General features: G+C 43.0%; 1 protein-coding gene across 2 annotated transcripts; it reads left to right on the top strand.

Moving 5' to 3' along the window:
* Positions 1 to 914: 914 nt before the first annotated feature.
* slc7a8a (solute carrier family 7 member 8a) lies at positions 915 to 19,866 on the top strand. 2 transcript variants are annotated; one of them, XM_047605954.1, is made up of 12 exons: positions 915 to 1,410; positions 1,573 to 1,853; positions 7,140 to 7,344; positions 9,770 to 9,921; positions 13,734 to 13,859; positions 14,642 to 14,795; positions 15,226 to 15,349; positions 15,503 to 15,606; positions 16,290 to 16,386; positions 16,503 to 16,652; positions 16,747 to 16,924; positions 17,784 to 19,866. In XM_047605954.1, the coding sequence occupies exons 2-12, from the start codon at positions 1,721 to 1,723 to the stop codon at positions 17,930 to 17,932; spliced, it is 1,572 nt and encodes a 523-aa protein (XP_047461910.1). In that variant the 5' UTR covers positions 915 to 1,410; positions 1,573 to 1,720; the 3' UTR covers positions 17,933 to 19,866. The 2 variants fall into 2 exon arrangements, with proteins under 2 accessions (XP_047461910.1, XP_047461921.1); XM_047605965.1 differs by having other exon boundaries at positions 915 to 1,437.
* The last annotated feature ends 630 nt before the right edge of the window (positions 19,867 to 20,496 follow it).

Here is a 20,496-nt window from a genome sequence, read left to right as displayed (position 1 = left end):
CGCAGAGCTTACATAACGACGGCCTTTTGTTCTGCACCCATCACGAGTCGACAGTTGTTCAGGAAGCTTCGCAGGTGATTCGGAGGCGTCCTACGAAATCACGGGAGATCACAGGAGTAAGTTGTTTCAGCCTGAACCGGCGCAAGGCTTCGAGTCTCCGTGCTGCTACATGTACGTCCTTGAGCGAAACAGCGAGTCCCTCCTAGCTCCATGGACTAACTAGATCAGCTGCACTCTCTCTGAACTCTCTGGGGGAAAAGAAAGGAGACAAATTCCCACCAGTTACTAAGGAAGTGAGATAAAAATGTACAAACTCGCACAGGTTTCAGCTTTAAAGAGAATTTTTCTGCACAATAAACTGAAAATCAAAGGACAGAACATGATCTGAGAAGGAAGCAGCAACCTCTTGAAGACAGTTTTTTTTATTATTAGATAAACTAAAGTTGGTAATATATATGTTTAAACTAAGGCTCAAGATTAATGCCTGATGATCTGAAGTGACACATATTTTAGATATATTCTTAAAAGCCTTTTAAATTTGGAGCATTGTACCAGTGAATAGAGCTTGTGATGATCAAAACACTTTTTCTGGGGACACATAGCAGACAAGCAGCTAAATTTAGATCCAGGCTGCATCTTGAATAATAAGTGGGACGGGGAAAGAGCCTGTGCATATGTGAGAGAAGGGCGGCCAAGAGACACAGAAACCGCAAAGTAATCATATAGGTTTCTTGTTGTTTCATTTCCAGCTATAATGTTCCTTGTTTGTGAGAGGGTTCGTGCAGGAGGAGGTAGAGAGTTTCCGAAGGAACAGCTGATGCTTGAGCAAAATAGATGGGAGGGGTCCCGGCGAGGCCGAAGGAACAAAAACAAGCAGGAGTAGGTGGGGAAGTCAGCTATGGGGGCGGCGCTAATGCACTCATATGAAGGGGAACATGTATATTTACTCATATGCAACGTCTCTTCTCCGAGCTACACGGAGGCCGGGTGTCTGTGAGGCAGACCTGAAGGAGCTTTCTGATTTTCCTCCTCCTCTGCCGGAGCAGCTTTTCGTTTTGCGCGCAGGGAGAACGAGGATGCTTTTGAGTCTCCAGCTCGCACCTGGAACAAGGAATCCGCGACAGACCTTTTGTTGGCTTTAATTATTATTATTTTTTTTTTTTTGTCGCCATTTCCACCCCTTCTTTCACCGTTGAATATATTGAATGTGTCCACTTTTAAGGACTGTCACTGGAATATGCGTGTTTCGTTGAGCGGACTTGACGCGCGTTCCAATTGTGACCACTAGCACCACCTGTGCCACCGGCTGGCCTCACTACAAGTAGAGACAGTGACTGTCAGCTGTGCTCAAACCTTGAAGACGCGCTACAGTTGCAACCAAGTGGTTGCACCGAAGACCTTTAGCACAAGGTTTCCCCTAACCCACACTTATTTCTTGTTACGTGCCTTTTTTTTATTATTTTTTTTTTATTTTTAAATCAGAATCTGGCTTTACTGTGCCGTTTTATTTGCTGTGATTTTAGGACTTGATATTCATTGTCCGAAGTTGCTGACAGTCAACTTTCTCATCAGATAAGCGCAGCACGTTTCAGGGGCCGCGGCTGCGCGCACACAGGAGACGCTTGAGCTAAGGCGAGCGCACGACAGGCATCGGGTGCTGTGAGGTGGACGACATACGGGGCAGTTTTTTAAAAAATAAAATCGAGGTCCAGACATCAGGATGACGGACGGCCCGAGACAACGGAGCGGCACGTCGAGCTCTGCCAAGGATGCTGCCGGGGAGAAGGAGTCCGGAGGTGGAGTTGCGCTCAAGAAGGAAATCGGGCTCGTGAGTGCTTGCGGGATCATTGTTGGTAAGTGATTGTCTCCAATTGACATCCGCTGCGACAGGTTGACTCACTGACGCCGTCGAAATTACACTTTCCCCCAGTTTGGTGCACTTATTTTGGGTGTGAATGATGTGTGAAATGTGCGTTTAAAACTGAGAAAAAATACTAAAATGAAGGAGTCATTGGAGTGCGCACTAAAACATGTGTTCTGTGTGCTGCTCCAGGCTTTTCCGTGCAGAGCACAAAAACTGCTGAGATCAGATTCCACTGTGGAGTAAACGAGGAGCATAAAGTTTATGATGACTGTGTGGAAGTCTCAAGATAGTGTGATTGTTTTTTTTTTTAACGCACAATCAGTGCTGTTATCCTCTGTGGCTATAGACTTGGCCAAATTGAGGCACAGACAAAAAAAAAAAAAAAAAAGCCACATAGACAGGTTTGTTTCTGATATGATCTGTGTGTAACATTTTAAAATTGAAGTTTAACCCCCTTCAGTTTATGCCTTTGCAGCCTTTAATCAGTGAGGCTTTCATCATTTCTCTGTAATGAGGTCGTCTTCACCTGAGCCACTCTCTGATGCTCAGATTAGTCCAGTCAGAACCACATGCGGTCTCACATGACTTGGATGGGGATGGATGAGATGGATTTAGATGGTGGGCTGGATTAGGTTGACTTTGATTAAATATGGCTCCGGGAGTTCCCTTAAATTCCACCGTGAAGTTCAGTTTCTGCTGTACAGTTCAGCCTGTCCACACTGCTATTTCATTCCTTATTTACTTTTGGGAAAGGGTGTCAAAACTCAAAGCTAAATGTAGTGTTCTTGGACTACTTTGGTCTTATAATTTACTATTAGCCCAACAATCTTAAATTAATTGGTCATAACAGCTCTTGTTTAAACATAACTATTGTCATTAACTCAAATGATTAACAATTTACAGATCAGCCGGCCTTTTTAATCTGATTATTGCTCGTAGTAAAATCCGTTCAAACAATAAAACCTAATTGACCTTATCTGAGGTGTAAAATAATGGCCGTTGGTGACACGAGCTCAGTTGCAGGGCTGCACTGAGGCCGTCGTTCATTCAGGAGACATGAGAGCGGCCATCAGTCAACACGCTGATCGTTGACAGACCCTGACGTGAAATATAACGCCGGTTGTCCAGGAGTGTGTGTGTGAGAGTGAGTGTGTGGTCTCTGCGTTGACCTTGACTGGGTGAAGAGGAGGGATGGGATGACTCATTCAGTCATGCGTTTCCACGGTAACCGGAGGAAAGGGAGCGTAGAAGGGGTGAGAGTGAGTGAGTGTGTGTGTGCACATGGGGATTCCCAAGAGGTTTGGGAGAAGCAGGGGGAAGGGGTGAGGAGCGACCTTTCGCATCCTCACGTCGGCTGTGAGGAGAAGCCACCTGCAAAACCAGATCAAGTTTAACTTCATATCTTCCCCAGGCAATGATCATGTCCGAATGTAAGCTTTAGCCACACCTTTTAATCCTCTCTATGCACCAGCCTTTAGATAATTGTACCGTTTAATAGATTCCTGTCTTAGGAAACGGGTTGCAGCACTGAGTCGCTCATGCCACCATAGAGGATTTTTCTTTTATAGTCGTCCAGAGTCCATACACCTCGCCTGCAGTCACCAGACTGTTCTTGGCTGCAGCCCTCTCGTCCCTGACCGAGTAACTCATTCATACCAGTTCAGTTCATCATGTGCGGGAGAGACGTGGGCTCAGGTGACTCGTCTGATCCTTTGGCCGTGAACAAAGCAGCGAGCACACGAGGACATCAAGTGGTTTTATGGCCTATTGTACAGAACAGGCATTTATCACTCGCACTGCCATAAATCCCGAAACATGCAAAGCCATGAATTGGGATTAGAAGTGAACTTTTGGCCACTTGGAAAAAGGCGCCACCCTGATAATGCTGTTTTATTAGCTTGCTAGGCTTAGCCGCGTCTGAGCTGCACCACAGTTTTACAACAGAATTGCTGCGTTAACCTCACGTTTGATTAAAAGTCGAGCTCAGCTGAATTAAGCTGCCGAGACTTAAACCTTAACCGTCAGGATGCACGACGACCCTCTTATTTTCCTTCCCCTTAGAAGTATCAAATATTAATTTTGTTCTCATGAATTGCTCCGGTGTAGTAATCAGTCGCGGGATTGCCCACGAGCACATGGGCCTACAGCATCTGTGGAGGGAAAAGCAGCAGGTTGCCTCAGCTTGGTGGCTGTTTCGAGGGATTTAACGGTGGGAGAAAATCCAAGAACTAATCTGTCAAGGCCTTTTAAAGGCAGATTATCGTTATATCATAATGCTGCACAAACACAGCCATGTTGGCCATTATTTGTAGTCTTTTGCTGCTTTTGGTTGAGCGGTGGCACTCAGCCACGTGCCATGAAGGGACTCTGGTACACTGATATCAGATGACTAGCATTTCATTATCTGCATAGAAAGTTTTCACATAAATGTTTAATGCAGCGTTTTGCTGTGTTTTAGACAATCCAGTTCTGCAGCGCAGCAGAAATGTCGTACTACGCAAATGATAATTCTTTTTAGGGCACCACCGTACGACGTTATCAGTTAGCATATGACCGTATGAAATATTTGCGACATGATGAGTACTACGATAACGTGTATTGCAATTTATGACCTTTTTTTAGGAAAACCTATTTGATCAAACAGATGCGTTATCTAATAGGATAAGGTTCCCAGTCTGTTCAACTCCATTTGCGTCATTTTTATTGCTGAAAAGCGTGATCATGAAGGGACTGACTGGGCAGTTCTGATACAAAGACGTGTTATGCAGTCTAGACAAATTGTGTGAGGACTACTGTACTACGGTACTGTACTGGTTCTCACCTGAAACTCACGTGACTACAGCCTTTTTAATGACCCAACACTCGCCTGAACTGGGACAACGCTATTCAGATTAATCTCAATAATAATATCCCCTTTACGAGGTTAATGGGTCTGTAATGGCCAGAAACCCAAATTGTTAATCCAGTTTCTGACCTGACACTGAACGGACCAAACATTTGTGTAAACCTACAAAAAGCTAATCCATCTGAAGTCGAGGGTCAGCCTCTCGCTGTCAGAACATCAAAGCGGAGAGGAACAGAAATGTGCTCGGGGAGCATGTCTGAGACTAAGCCCCTTCCTGCGTGAAACAACAATCCACTAACAACAGAGGATATCAAAATATCCTGCGATAAAGGAGGCCTGCAGAGATTTGGGGAGGGGACTTTTATCGCACACATCTGAGGTCTGTTACGTCAAGACATGACCGTTCATGTATCTTATCCACCTTCTCTAAAAAATCGATGCGGCTGCTCTTCAAGCGAATGAGTCATTTTTAAATCAACTTCGCCCGTTGCTTAGTTGTAGACAAAGGGATGTGAAAAACGCAAGAACAGCAAACCTGAGGATTCCCCATTACTCAGCAGTCTGGCACGCTCGCATGCATACAAGACACACGACATGCACATTTGGTCACCCTGTAAATCTGTGAGGCCTTGTGTAACAGACCACCAGGACCAGCATGTCGCCTTTAAACGCTCCTGTAAACTCCAAACTTTATGTTTCAGAGGCATATCAGGAGTTTAGAAAGTTAACGTTTCCTAGAAGTCAGAGGTCGTGCACTAGTCCTGCCATGAAGTGTAATCCAGAGAGGGGTTTGTTTGCCATCTTTTGCCGGTTATATAAGCGACCAACTGTTGTCACTGCACACACACAATGCAGGTGAAAAGGTTTGACTTTCAGGATGATTTTTGCAGAGATTTACACAATACAGGAGCACAGGAAAAATAAAATAAGCCTCATAATATTACAATAAAGTATTATTTCTATGTGGGGACTCCTCCAACGTTGCTTGTGACTCAGGGTCCTGTTTGGGAGCCACTTATTTTGTAAAACATTGTTCCATTTCCTAAAGACTCCATCGCATGGCTTGATTTGCGCTTCCCCATTTGGCTCAAAACCAAATGTTTTAAAATTTGCAGAAGTAATATTTTCTTTTCTTTTTAATAGTGTCTTTTACAAACTACCACTATGCACACGGTGCAGTTTTATGTGCGCCTCCATGTCACAGTGTGCAAAAAAATTATGAATGCAGGCTAAGAGAATCCGGCATTTCCTTCATCATCCATATCTTTGACTTTTGTACTGTAACTAAGCCTGTTATGATTCAAAACCTTTGACCCTGGCAACAGTTTTTTTTTTTTTTTTTTTTTTTTTTCCCTCTCTTCTTTCTGTGGCTGCCGGGTTCAAACCACAACCAACCCAATCAGCTGAACACGATTGGAGTCTCCTGACCCCCCGACCTCGGCCTTATCCGAATTCTTTCATGTCCAACCTGGACCCCGTCACCCATCTCTTCATCTTTTCGGCTCCTGTGTAAACTGCCTGGCACTCTGATGCTCAGTGAATATGTCAGGGCATTATTTCCACCTCTGTTCCCTCTTCCCTCTTTGCACTCGTTCACCCTGCTCTCTATATTGCTCCATCTTCTCGTGATTGTGCCGAGTCAGCACATCACCAGTTCCCACATTCCCCCCGATGGCTCGTCTGCTTCAGCGCTGCTGAAAATCTTGCTCGTGACCTCCTTTTTTTTTCCTGTTTGGTCCTACCTGTTCCTGTTCATTTTATATATCTGCCAACATTCTTTTAGCAGGAGTTACATTATAATGATCTAAAAGTAAATTTATTTAAATTTTTTTTATGGTTCCACACCAATCTCCCAAATGCACCTGCACCACTACAGAACATCCTACTCAAGCATGTGTAATGTTACCGGACTTAACTGTAACTCAAGTGGGGTTTAATTTATTTAGATGGTTGCAGCAAAGGCCCCTTTTATGAAACGCACCAATATCAAAATATAGCAAACTTGAACGTCGTGTGAATGTGGTTGGGTTCCAGTTTTAAAACTAATATTGGCACACTGTTTTGTGTTGTGTATAATTTCTTTACTTGATGTGGTATCCCTTCTCTTTCCAGTTTTTGTGATGAGCTACGCCTTTATGCAAAGCTATACAAAAGGCAGACTATTTAGCTTTACTTTCCTAATATAAATAATAAATACTAGATCCTACACTTTCTACGGTGCAACCTGATAGCGTAGCTTGACTCCTTGCTTTGTAAATCCCTGCATATTGTAAAGCCAGGCTTGTTGAGCCCCAAGCTGAGATAAAGTAGGGCATCATCCATCATTCAGAGCAATCCAGAATAACACAATAGTTTCTTAATGCTGCATTGTGCTTCATGTGAACCTTTTCTTATCGGCCCGGTAACCTGACACCACCTTCTCCCCTCCAGGTAACATTATCGGCTCGGGTATCTTCGTCAGTCCGAAGGGAGTGATGGAGAATGCCAGCTCCGTGGGCGTGGCCCTCTTCGTCTGGATCATCACGGGCATCATCACCGCCATCGGGGCGCTGTGCTACGCCGAGCTGGGGGTCACCATCCCAAAGTCGGGGGGAGACTACTCCTACGTGAAGGACATCTTCGGTGGACTGGCTGGGTGAGTCAAAGTGACTCGCCACAAACCCCCTTAACGATAGGGAGAGGATTTTAAGGGAGAGAAGGAAGAGGAACCCTATTCGTTTAACTTGTTTCAGTGAGGGTTCAAAAAAAAAAATCCCCTGTCAGTTATTAAGTATGTGACCCAGTTTTCAAGAAGAAAGGGTCTCTCAAACTATTAAAGTCACTTTGAAGGATTTAGGTGAGCATACCAACATGTCTAGATGCCTGTCTTTATCCTGGGGGATGGATAAGCCAGATCATGAAGCTCAGACAAATCAAGGTAAAGTTTTTTTTTTTTTTTTTTTTTTTTTCTGTACACAGTAAAGCACATAAGTTGGATGAATAGAAAGGTATGAAGCCCCAGGTGGGTGCTGTGGGGGTTTCCAATCTTAATTGAGCTTTGAATTGACTTTCCGCCCACAGCGTTCTTCCATTCATCCATCAATGTTATCTTTAAGTTATGCCGCTTACAGTAGAGGCTTGGGAACTGCTCGGAGTTAATTTCCTAGTAAAACAATATCGTTTGTTAGCGCAGATTTCACATGCACCATGTGTTTGCAGCGACTGTAAACACAGATTGGACCATTGTGTTTTTTTTTTTTTTTTTTTTTTTTTTTTCTCACAAGGATACATTTTATCAGGGTATTTCGGGAGAGGAATTCAACCAGACAAAACAGCCAATGATTGTTAGTTTTTTTCTCTTTGTACAGTAACTATCAATACACATCAATGAGCGGTTACGTCCAGGGACTTTGTACTTCACGGCTTCAGATGCTCGGTTTGAAGCGTTGTGGGGGGGCCGCACCGTTTCCCTATGCCCTCCTCCTAGCATAAATAAACCACATTCAAGAGGTGTTTGTTTTTGTTTTCTGCACTTTTTGTCCCCATTTGTGTGGAATTGTGTTTGCATGCGTTCATACAGTAAGTCAATAACCGTAGCGGTGGAAATACTTTTACATCATCTCGTCGCAGCTGGGGAGTTTCCTCCTCTACGGACTCGTAGAATGGGAAGCGCTCGTAAAATTGCACGCTCAAACATTTGCATGCGTTTCAAGTACAAAGGGTCTTTGTTATGGTCAGACTGATGAGGATTACGTTACACCCATTATGTCCCCTGTATAGACCAATATAGATGCAACAGGTTGAAGGAAGTGAAATCTTAAAGACTTTATTTAAATATAGTATCTGGTATCAAGATAATAGTATTGATACTTTTGTGAAGACAAGGGGAATAGGTCAGATTTAAATACCTGACATCTTCTTCAAAGGCGTCATCTGGTAGATGTGACATGTTTTTAAGTGGTCACATTTTAGACCCCAAAAAATGCTGTTTCTGGTTTCTATTACTAACTTATTTATCTACCTCATATTTGTGTATTTTGTTGGTGGTTTCTTGATAAAAAAACATTTTAATTTGAGTTTGTGGGAATCATGTAACGTTTTACGTAAGAAGGGAATCTTCTGTTAGTGTAGAAGTATAAGTGCAGGAATGCTGTCAGTTCTCCAGTTAAGTGTGCAGGGTTGCAAAAGAATTCCAAAGTGGAGGGAAGTTGTGGGTATTACAGCCATTGTTCTGCGCAGATACACAGTCATGTATTTGCAGATGTGGGATATTCCTTCACTATTTCGTCTCTTTGCGAAAGCAGGTTAGAATCAGCTATTTTTTTTTTCTTACTATACACATTCCCTGTCCCGTTCTTTTGGATCCCTGAGATCTCCACTCTGCTGAACCTTGAGCTCTCAACGGCGAATTTCTAATCTGTTTGCGCATCCTGTAGTGCATCCTGTCACACAGCGAACATGCCCAGTGTGTCTTTCCAATAGCTTTCCTCTTATCTTGTGCATAAAATTCAGGTTAAAGTCAGTAATTGGCCTTTCATTCGTCAGGCATCATTGTATTCCTGAATCAGTTTTTCTCTTGACTGTTTTATTCAACAGGTTTCTGGTGTCAACCGTGTTAAAGGATTGTTCCTCTAAGGAAAAGTCTCTTAATATAGAGAGGATTATATTTAGGTGTTGCGTCATGATGTTCCATTACTTTGGTTTCCAGTGGAGGCTTTAACCTTAGTTCATTCCGCGCTGACAGTTTAAAAAAAAAAAAAAAAAAAAAAAAAATGGGGAGAAATCCCAGATTCCTGTAACAGAACATCAAAGTAGCTTCAAAATAGACATCTTGGTCACTAACAGCATGGGGGTTCCTATTGTTTTGTTCTGGGTGTTGCACGGAAGTATTGTATTGGTTGTTTGATTTTCACCTTGTTATATTTAAAAGGAGCAAAATTTCATTCATGATTTCCCAGAACGATGGCTTCAAATAGAACGCAAAGATATTTAGTTAATGGACTGGGTGGAGAGTAGAGCAGGTTTCGTTTGACCAAAAACAAAATCCATTTCTAAACGTCGTCCCTCACTTTGTGCTCTAGGTTCCTGCGACTGTGGATTGCCGTGTTGGTCATCTACCCTACAAACCAGGCCGTGATCGCGCTGACCTTCTCCAACTACGTCCTGCAGCCCCTGTTCCCCACCTGCTTTCCCCCAGAGAACGGCCTCCGTCTGCTGGCTGCCGTCTGTCTCTGTGAGTAAATATGATGCGTGTGGTTGGAATGTGTTTAAAGACGTGCGTTTTTGTAACATCTCTTAATGTAAAGCAGATCACACTCCTCAAATACACCATACATGCTTATTAAATTACATTATTTCTCAGATTTTGAGTTTCTTAGGATAGAACTATCCACAATTTGGCCTTAAAGAAGCCCGGATTACAGAGAGGGTTTGAAATTTTTCCATGCAGCATACATTTGTTCCCTTGTTTACGGAATTAACAATAACGAAATTGAATGCATGCTACTTACAGCCTGGTCAAAGGTGAGTCGGTTTTGCTTATGTATAGATTAAGGAGGCAGGAAAAACTTGGTCCAAAAGGACACACATGTCTTTTGGAGTCAAACTGCACTCTCTTCACCTCCCGGCCAGAGGTCATCTGGCAGAAAAGCAGAAGCGGCGAACGCGTGAAGACAAATGGAGAACTGTGTCGTAGTCGACATGACAGCGGTCGATTCGAATACCTCAAAAAAAGTTCACACACTCTGCTCAAATACCGCGGCCGGCCTTCAGACACACACACACACACACACACACAGACACAGACACAGACAGACAGACAGACAGACAGACAGACAGACAGACAGACAGACAGACAGACAGACAGACAGCAGTAAAAATATGCAGTAATCTGTTAATACCTGATCAAACAAACATCCTACCCTGCTTCCAGCTAGAGCTGTGCACCAACTCTAGCGTCATCTAGAAGAATCATAGTAAGTGTTTTACTGTTTGAACATTTTAGCATTTCTTGAACAGACATCGCGTCTGTTATAGAATGACAATGCACGCCCCTGCAAACATTAGCAGAAGGAGAGCTGGAGGAACTGGAGGAACTGGAGCTGTTATCCTCCTGTACTATCTGACAGGACGGCTAGCATGACGGATGCCAGCTGTCACTGCTTCAAGGCTTAACCGACAGTTGTGTTTAAAATATTTAAGATTAAAATAGCAAGAGGTGGAAATGCTTCATGTCGGCACGTTCAAGTAAATCAATTGGACGCTTCACAAGCGAACACCTATTTGCTTATCTGCTAACTAAGATGTTGGTGTTTTTAAAATACCTTGCGCTAACTGAAAGACTGAAAGACTCTGCTAATGGCGAAAGGTGCAGAATCCCTCTGAGCTCTTCATAGTGCTTAGGTTTCTGACACATTGACCTACTTTTACGTGACTCGTCCCACTTCCACAAATTCCCCAAAGCCAGTGACACTTGGACAAGAACTGCTTGCAGGCATTTTATTGCCTAAGTCTGGAGTGTTTTTAGCTTCTCTCTCTTGAGTCAGTTGGACAGATGTTGCCAGGGAGGTTTCTGGAGGTTTTACCCTTGTTTTGCTGTTGCTGTTGTTTCAGCGGAAAGAGAAGTGAGCGAAGGGTTAGCCGTTCCTCCTTCACGTCCTTGTTTATGAGGACGCTGTGTTTACAAGAGTGTCTTTGCTTGGAAATGCCTGCGATTTCCCACATTCGGGTCTCGCAGAAATATAAACAACCATCAGGCATAACATTATGACCACCTTCCTAATATTGTGCAGGCCTCCCTTGCGCCTCCAAAACAGTTGGGACTCATCAGCCTTTGTGGGATGATGCACAGAGGCCCGTCCCCTCAACACAGATACTTGATCAGTTTGGGATCTAGTGAATTTGGAGCCCAGGTCATCACCTTTTTGAGTTGTTCCTAAACAGCAGAACATCGTATTGTAGCAAGATGGTCGACGTCATTCACTCCTTCTGTCGTTTTTAATGTTGTGGCTGATCCGTATATATACAAGTATAGTAGTCTGTAGGATATTAACTGAATGGATGCAACCAAATCCAGTGAATGAGGCGCCACTGACCGCTAGGCTGTTTGGTAATCTCACACTGCACGGCAGACAGTTTTTCAAGGTGTACCGTTTCAAAAACACGCAGACGGATTGTCCCATGGGGTCCGGTCTCTTCCTACAGATGGCGGCGCGCGAGGTCATAACTCTGTCACGTTTTGCAACAGGCTCAGCAAGTTTCCATTCACATACATAATGCACACGTTCTGTGTGTACTCAGCTCGCAGGCGGCCGAGCGGCCCCACGGCTCCGCGGTTCGGAGAACCCGTCCTCTAAAACCGGCATTCATTGGCAATCGGAGAGGACACCTCTGTGTCTAAAGTCATCTGGCTGCAGCAACAACCCTCATAAATCGAGTCATAAGCTAATTTCCACGTGTAGCCTCTCATTTCCTGTTATTTGGGGAGGGAGTAGCAGCAGCTGATCTCAGCTCTTGGTCTGTTCCCATTTTTTCTTCTTTTTTTTTTCTTGAGAAGGGGAAATGACCAGAGTCCTAACTCCCCTTTCTGTTCCCAAAAAAAAAAAAAAATGTCGATACAGACACACACACACACAAAAAAGCAGCTTAGCTGTTTTCTAACACACTCGTCTATGTTCCATGTCTGTTCATGTGCATCTGCTGTTCTTCCCCGCAGTGGCAGCTCAGAGTCATTTAATGTGATGAACTTAATCCCACGGAGCCTATTATTTAATGGCACCCTGTTGGCTTGAACCCACTGGCCTGTTGTACTCAGCAGTGCAGATCAAAGTCATTATCTTCTCTTCTCTTAAGTGAAAAAGGCCTCCCCAGATACTTTTTCCAACTCCCATGTAACGCAGTGGGTGAAATATACGTTATTATGTTACGTTGTTAATCAGAAACGTTTGCTCATATGAGATAATGTCTTCATTCATCCCACAGTACTGCAGGTGTTCCTAGAGAAAGGTGCAGGTAAAGCATGAGGTGCTCACGAGATAACGAGTTCAATGTCACGACGCGGCAGCAGAGTCAAAGTTCGCCTCCGCGCTCCAGGCACCTCGCCTCCGTTTACACGCGCGGGTTTTTAATCATTCGCTGACCTGACGGGGGTTTACTTTACGCCGAGAAAACTTTTAAAGCTTCGCAGTTTATTAGCGGCAATAACCAGTTTCATAAGTATTCCTTTCCTCAGGCGATGAGCTGATGACTTCTACTACCAACAATGAAGAGACAAACTCATGAGAGAGAGCAATAAAACAGTAAATGGAAGTTCGGCTTCGGAGGTTTTTGTTCGTGTAACTTTCCTTTTCTCAGCTCATTAAAATATATATATATATATATATATATATATATATATAATATATATATATATATATATATATATATATATATATATATATATATATATATATTATATATATATATATATATATATAAAAACGCATATATATGATTACCCCTGACCTTACCCCTGATGAATGCAAACATGAAGATTTTTTTTATATATATTTGAATGAAGATGCAAAAAGGTTCCAAGAATTTCAATTTGAGGTTAGTTATTTTGCAAAATGTGCACAGGACATTAAAAACATAAGCCTGCACACAATATGAATCAGGTCATACTTCATGGAGTCAGATCTTCTAATACATAGGTTTTTGACAGGTGGTCCGGGACCCCTAGAGGGTCCGCAGAGGTACTGCAGGGGTGTCAGAAAATCTTTGGTTGATTGGACATTTTAAATGTGTGTGTGTGTGTGTGTGTGTGTGTGACGGATAAAGAAAATAACAGATATTACTTCAAGCATGAAGCTTTGATTGGATTAAAAAAAAACTGAATAGCTTACTATCGAATGGAAAATGATACATTTTTAAATGGCACTAGTTTAATATAGAACACATATAGTAGGGAGTGGTCTCTATTTAATCTCTCCATCAGTTTAGAGATGGAGTTTAAGATTTAAAAGTGAAATCGACACTAACCATGTCGCGCTCTTTCTTTCCGTTTAGTGCTGCTGACGTGGGTGAACTGCTCCAGCGTGAGGTGGGCCACCAGAGTGCAGGACATTTTCACCGCCGGCAAGCTGCTGGCCCTCGCCCTCATCATCATCATGGGCTTCGTGCAGATCTGCAAGGGTAAGCGAGCTCGTACCCCGCCACTGCGGGTGTGAGACAAGCAAAAAGAAAAGTCGCACACAAGTCGCGGTCAGCGGGGACGTCTTCAGCGGCCACGGGGGTCAGCGGGTTGCTGGGGCCCTCTCGGGTTAAAAATCACAACTGTAATATCAGCACGTCTGCGGGGCTTAGCAGATCAAACATGGCTGGGGGACAGTTATCGTTGGGGCCATGGAGACTAGGCCCCTGGAACAACACAACGGGGATTTGTGTGTGCGGATTTTGAAGATGAGTTCAGGAGCTTATTCGATGGGAGATTTCATTTCGTATGCACACAGGGCGGTGTGCAAGACAGGGGAAATACTTTAATGTTCTCTAAAGACATGCCTCATGGAGAGATTAGGGGAAAAAATGTAATGACAAATAAGAAATTTTTGATTATTTCTCAGCGGGAACACAGGGATTCAGCAGAATTCAGCATGTTTTTTTTGTTTTGTTTTTTAACAACATGCTTTGCGCACACAAGCTTTGATTAGATGATGGTTTTCAGCTGGGTTCCCTTAGAGCAAACCCAAACGCGAAAGGGGAACCAGCGTGTTTAGCCCCTCGGCAAAACAAGCTGATCGGGAGCAGACCCACGTAATTGGAAAGAGTCTTGCAAATTTGAGGAAGACACGCGGGTGGAACGTGAAGGAAAGCGGCGAAGTTGAAAGAGCTGGGCTTTTTATGAGACCATAAAAGCAAAATATTATTAAAATATGATTGTTATATATATCCTCTCTTTGCTTCCCCTCCACGTGTAGGACAGTACTACTGGCTGGAGCCTGCCAACGCCTTTGAGCCCTTCCAGGACTACGACGTCGGTCTGATAGCCTTGGCTTTCCTACAAGGCTCCTTCGCCTACGGAGGGTGGAACTTCCTCAACTACGTCACGGAGGAGCTGGTGGATCCTTATGTGTAAGGCGGTTTTCTCGGCCTCCCATGTAACGGCTCCATTGCCGGAGGAATACGGCTGATTTACATGCTGCTCCTCCTGCAGCCTTTTTTCGCTGATTAGCACTCGCATACCAACTGAGCTTCCCGGTTTAATCCTTGATCCGTTTCGTTAAAGCCCTCTGAAATTTGTTTAACTTGGGCGCAAATTCTCCCTGTCGTTTCCAGTGTCTGGCTGCTGATCTCGAACAATGTCTCTGTGTGCAACAAGGCCCTTGGCTGCCTAACGTCTTCTCTGTCTGCACTTTTAAACAGCCCTGTGTTTTAAAGAACATATTTCATCTATTAATACCCCTCCTGTAAAACACCACTCATGATTCCCTACCGTGCGTGCCTCCCTTATGACGTTTCTTAAGCTTTTCTCTAAAATACTGTGTTGTGTGGTCCACCTCAGGAACCTTCCCCGTGCCATCTTCATCTCCATCCCTCTGGTGACCTTCGTGTACGTCTTCGCCAATATCGCTTACGTCACGGCCATGAGTCCTCAGGAGCTGCTTGCGTCAAACGCCGTTGCCGTGGTGAGTACCCCCCCACCCCCACCCCTGTGGCGCGCCTTGATATTTTCAATGGCTGATGCCCTCCGGTGGCTCCTGTTGGTCAATGCGCGAGTTGTTTCATGATCAAACGGGGATCTAATCATTCGGGTGCTTGTCCCCTAACCTCCGTCCCAGACGTTTGGTGAGAAGCTGCTGGGAGTCATGTCGTGGATCATGCCCATCTCTGTGGCGCTGTCCACCTTCGGGGGAGTCAACGGTTCCCTCTTCACGTCTTCACGGTCAGTCTGCTGCATGGCGTCACTCACAGGAGGACTAGACTGACTTTCAAGGGCTTGTTTTGCTTTGGAAAGAATTACACTTTATGAATAAAAAGCGTATAAACGGGGTCTGTACTGCCACAGATCAAGTCTGGGATCTTTTAATATTCCATCTCTAATCTATGATATTAAATTCTGAAAGCAGAATGTTTTTCTTTATGAGGATGCACAAAGGCCTCTCCGCACAGAAGATAATCAAGAATGATATTGACCTCTAAAGTGCTCAAGTTTTTTTTTTCTTTTAACTTTCTAAACTTATGTCTAACATATACGATGATGTATGATCAAGATTGTTAAATGAAATAAAATCTAAACTAAAATGTCGCCAGGAAAAAGCATTTTACTTAATCTACAAGTGATGAACTGAAACAATATTGTGTACTTGCAAAACAATGATAAACTGGTGCATATGATTATTTAGACATGTGTGTCTAAGTATGTATTACGTGTACATATATGCATCTATTGAGTGTTTCATTTGTATTGCAAGTCAACAAAAATGCCCAGAACTAGTAAAACTAAACAATTTTTAACCAATTAAGACAAACCGGCTCTCAGACATGAGACTCTGTAAATTCGATTCCTTCAGATTTAAATACTTTAAATGAATGATTTCTAACTGCGTCTGTGTCCTCCTCCTGCAGACTCTTCTTTGCTGGAGCCAGAGAGGGACACCTCCCTAGTCTGCTGGCCATGATTCATGTGAAACGCTGCACTCCCATCCCCGCTCTGCTCTTCACTGTGAGTGCTGCTCTATACGACCCCAGTCATTATCTATACTTCATTATCTGTACTATACCCGTTAGCCTTGCTCTTCATCTGTAATAATCTGTAACAATCCTCGTCCCCTTCATCAGTGCCTGTCCACCCTGCTGATGCTGTGCACCAGTGACATGTACACCCTCATCAACTACGTGGGCTTCATCAACTACCTCTTCTATGGAGTGACTGTCGCCGGGCAGATCGTCCTGCGTATCAAACAGCCCGACATCCACAGACCAATCAAGGTGGGCTCACGTGTGAACGTACAGGTTGTACCCGATGTCTGCCACCTGTCTGTTGTGTTCCTTGATGAATTCGTCATCTTTCTTTCCCTTCCAGATCAGCCTGATATGGCCGGTCATTTACCTCGTCTTCTGGGCTTTCCTGCTCATCTTCTCTCTTTACTCTGAACCCGTGGTGTGTGGCATTGGCCTGGCCATCATGCTGACCGGCGTGCCCGTCTATTTCCTGGGAGTCTACTGGGACAACAAGCCACAGTGCTTCGACGCCTTCGTCAGTAAGTTGGCTCACCGGTTTAAACTCACATTTTTAGCCAACTGTCAGTTCGTTATATCTCATTGGGCTTATTTGACATCATGCTTAGAGAACGCTCGAGTATCCATGCCTTCTGTGTGGCAATTAAGTTGGCTATAACTATTAACATAACTATTTCTATTGAAGAAATGCTTCCCCGCCCTCCTGGCTCTCTGTCCTTAATGAATGATGTAATGTTGAGAACGATCCATTTCTTCTGAAGTGTTTGGTGCGAAATGAAGCGTCATGAACACCAGAAGTTGTTCTAACTTTCTATTGTTGTTCCCAAATTTAACCGTAACTTGTGGTGCTTTAACCTCATTATTTCTTTAAATCCACATTAACATGAATCCAACATATTTTAGTAAAGGGATAAGGGATAGCTTAATACTGAATGCAAAATGATAGTACTGGGCCAAGTTTAATGTAGAACGCATATAGTATTAATCTATATAGTAGGTATGTGTAGGTATGGTACCTACTTAATGTCTCCATCATCCACCAACTGGAAAATGCAGCCTCATTTGAAAATACTTCAGCAAACGGTAAAAGTGAGATGGTTGCAATCAAAGATGTATAATTCAAAGCAGCATCGACAATATTCACGTGTTCTTTTGAATGGCTCTTGTAAAGGAAATAAGCTCCAGCTCCATCTAAAGAGAAGTTTTGGCTAGAAACTCATTTCATTTTAAACACAAAGTAGGAATTAATATGGTAAAATACTTTGTTCTTTTAAGATATTATTGGACTGTTGTATAGCCAAAATACTGAAGTGCTACATATAAATGTACATGACCATTTGAATGTGTCGTAACGCTTGTCACTGCCTCTCTTTCTTGCAGATAAGATGACGTACGTGGGCCAGAAGTTCTGCGTGGTCGTTTATCCCGCTGTAACTGGTGGGAGCGCAGAGGAAGGGGAGGAAATGAAGGAGTCCAGGTCTCCTCTGTCGAAGGAGGACGAAGACAACCACAAATCGGCAGACTGCTAAAGTGCACAATTTCAATTCCCACCGGCCCCAGAGTACACACACAGACACAAACTAACGTGGGCGTGCACACAAGCAGACCTCCGTTTGTGGTGAATTTTATTAATCAATACACGTGCCCCCACAGTCTGTCTTTGAATTTTTTACATTTTTTTTTTTACTTGGGTTTTATTACCAATCGATTATCTCTGTGCCAAATATAGTAAGAAATGTTCACAGTAACATGACCTCAAGCTTTTCCTGGCTGGGGTCCATCAGAAGTGCAATAAAGAGAGGTTAGCACCTTTCAGCACCTCAGTATATATAAATATATATATGCATAAGCACACACACACACTTTATCATCACCATCATCATCATCATCATCCAGCTTTTTATTCTTTCTTCACACACATTTTATTTTATTTGTTTGTTTTTTTTTCTATTGTCAGGAGACTGTACTGTGATGGCTACACAAACACACTTTTTTTTTTTTGCCTCATTGTTAATTTTGTCAAACATTCAACACACCAAAGCTGTATCTTGATTGTCAAAGCAGAAAATCACACTCGGATCAAGTCATTTCATGTTGTGAAGTACACTAATGGTGTGTCTTGTTGTTTTTTTCTTTTTTTAAAGGTGACTGTAATTCTGAAATGTTTTTATCTTCTTTTTTTGTAATTGTAATAATTGTTCATTGTGCTGTTTTTAGTTTTAATGTAATTTTAGCATTGTTGATATATCTTTTTTTTCCCCTAGTGTTTTCATCTGGCCTTATTTTTATTTTATTTTATTTTTATTCCGCAAACTGTGCGCGTGAACACCTGAACGCTGATGTGAGAGCTGTACAGTTTTTGTTAATTGCCTTAATTAGAATATATTTTGGGCTTGGATGCAGTTGTAGCTGCGTTGTGACATGTGTAGACAGACGGTTGATCTTCATACTTTGGGTTAGCTCTTAGTTTTTCTCGAAACAAAATCACGGAAGAGGAAAATTAAGATGGGGGGGGCTCTTTTTCATACATATATAAATACTGACATTAAAGTATGACTTGTACGACTATGTCCAGAAGATGCTCTGTTTTCTGAATTTGAGAAAAAAGTAAAAATTCTTTGTTTAAAAAATCTGGATATGAGACAAAAGTCAGAACTGAGATTTTACAATAGCCCTCCCCCTGCAACTCCACACAATTAATTCAACCCTTAAAGTGTTAAAAGGATCGACGGCCGTCATGGAATCTTCCACCGCGACATTTCCATCCGTAATGTGCCACGTGTGAAAGCAGTTTTACGCTGAGAATATTTTTGTAGCTCATCATCTAGCTGTGCTCAAAATCATTGTTAGAAATGACAGGTGACTATTTTTTTGATTCACGCAGTTAACTAAAAGACATTTCAGTGCAATATTACTACAGGCACCGGTTTAAAACAAACAAAAAACTGAACATGCACCCCTGAACTGTCACTGTGCGCCGTTTGGTAACATTTATATATCCACACTTACGCTGTATATGATAGTAACGACACTCCCGCACGCATAAACACATGTAATATACCTTGTGCGTTTTAGTTTTTCTATAACCTGTTAAGTGTCTCAGGGCATCTCCGCTGCCTTCTCCTTACGTACCCTGCCGGACCCGTGGAAACCCGACGGATCTGACAGGAGCCTCTTTGAAATCTTAGCGCTAAATGTCTGTGCTGGTGCTTTTAGATATTTATTCCTCAGGAGTTTCGATCTTGCAAGAGGATGACGGATGTTGAAACGATCCGAGTGTCCACGGCCAGTATTGTATAGATTGCTCTTGTGAAACTGTAAGGGGAACAGGGTGTCTTGGATGTCTTTACAAGTACAATGACGTGTTATGTGCCTGTACGGTTGTTGTGTATTTACAGTATATACACTAATGTCATGACGGTCTGTATATTGTTTCCTAGTAAATAAAAACCACTGACTAATATTTTATATCAAGGCCTCATTTATATTAGACAAACTGCCTCCACCGACGAGACGCTTTTGCCAGGTTTTCAAGTTTTAGGACAAAAAATTGAGGCCTGAACACTTTTCCACCTCAGATGTCAAATGCTGCAACTCGACGACGATGTAAACCGCGCAGGCTGTGATATTTACCGATTTGTCCGCATTACTTTCTGCTTACAGTGGCCGTCTCACTTTCTCGAGGCTTCCGCGCATCGACCGAGCGCGTACTGGCGAGCCTCCGCAGTGGTGCATCACTTTTTTGTGTGTCTGTAATTTAAGTTGCATCTTTCTGCCTGTCGTGTTTTTAAAATGTAAATATTGGTGGTGAGCGTCTGGCAAGAATAATAATAAAAAAACACAAAGAATTGGGAGTTTTCATGACTCATTTGTTCAGATTGTTGTTTTTATGTTAAGATGAATCGATCAGCCATAACATTATATGCTGACGGTGTCAAAAGTGATCCCAGTCACGAGAAGCCAAGTCTTATGGATGCACATGGAGAGCGAAGGCTGGTGTGATCCTACAGATGAGCTGCTGTAGCTCAAATTGTTTTAAAAAATAACGCTGGTTCTGACGCAAAGGCTTTAGTTTGTCAGTGGGCGTGTAAGC

Source organism: Mugil cephalus, chromosome 1 (assembly GCF_022458985.1).
Source record: "Mugil cephalus isolate CIBA_MC_2020 chromosome 1, CIBA_Mcephalus_1.1, whole genome shotgun sequence".
NCBI lineage: Eukaryota > Metazoa > Chordata > Actinopteri > Mugiliformes > Mugilidae > Mugil > Mugil cephalus.
The sequence above is the reverse complement of the archived record's forward strand: the minus strand, read 5'-3'. Positions and strand labels throughout refer to the sequence as shown.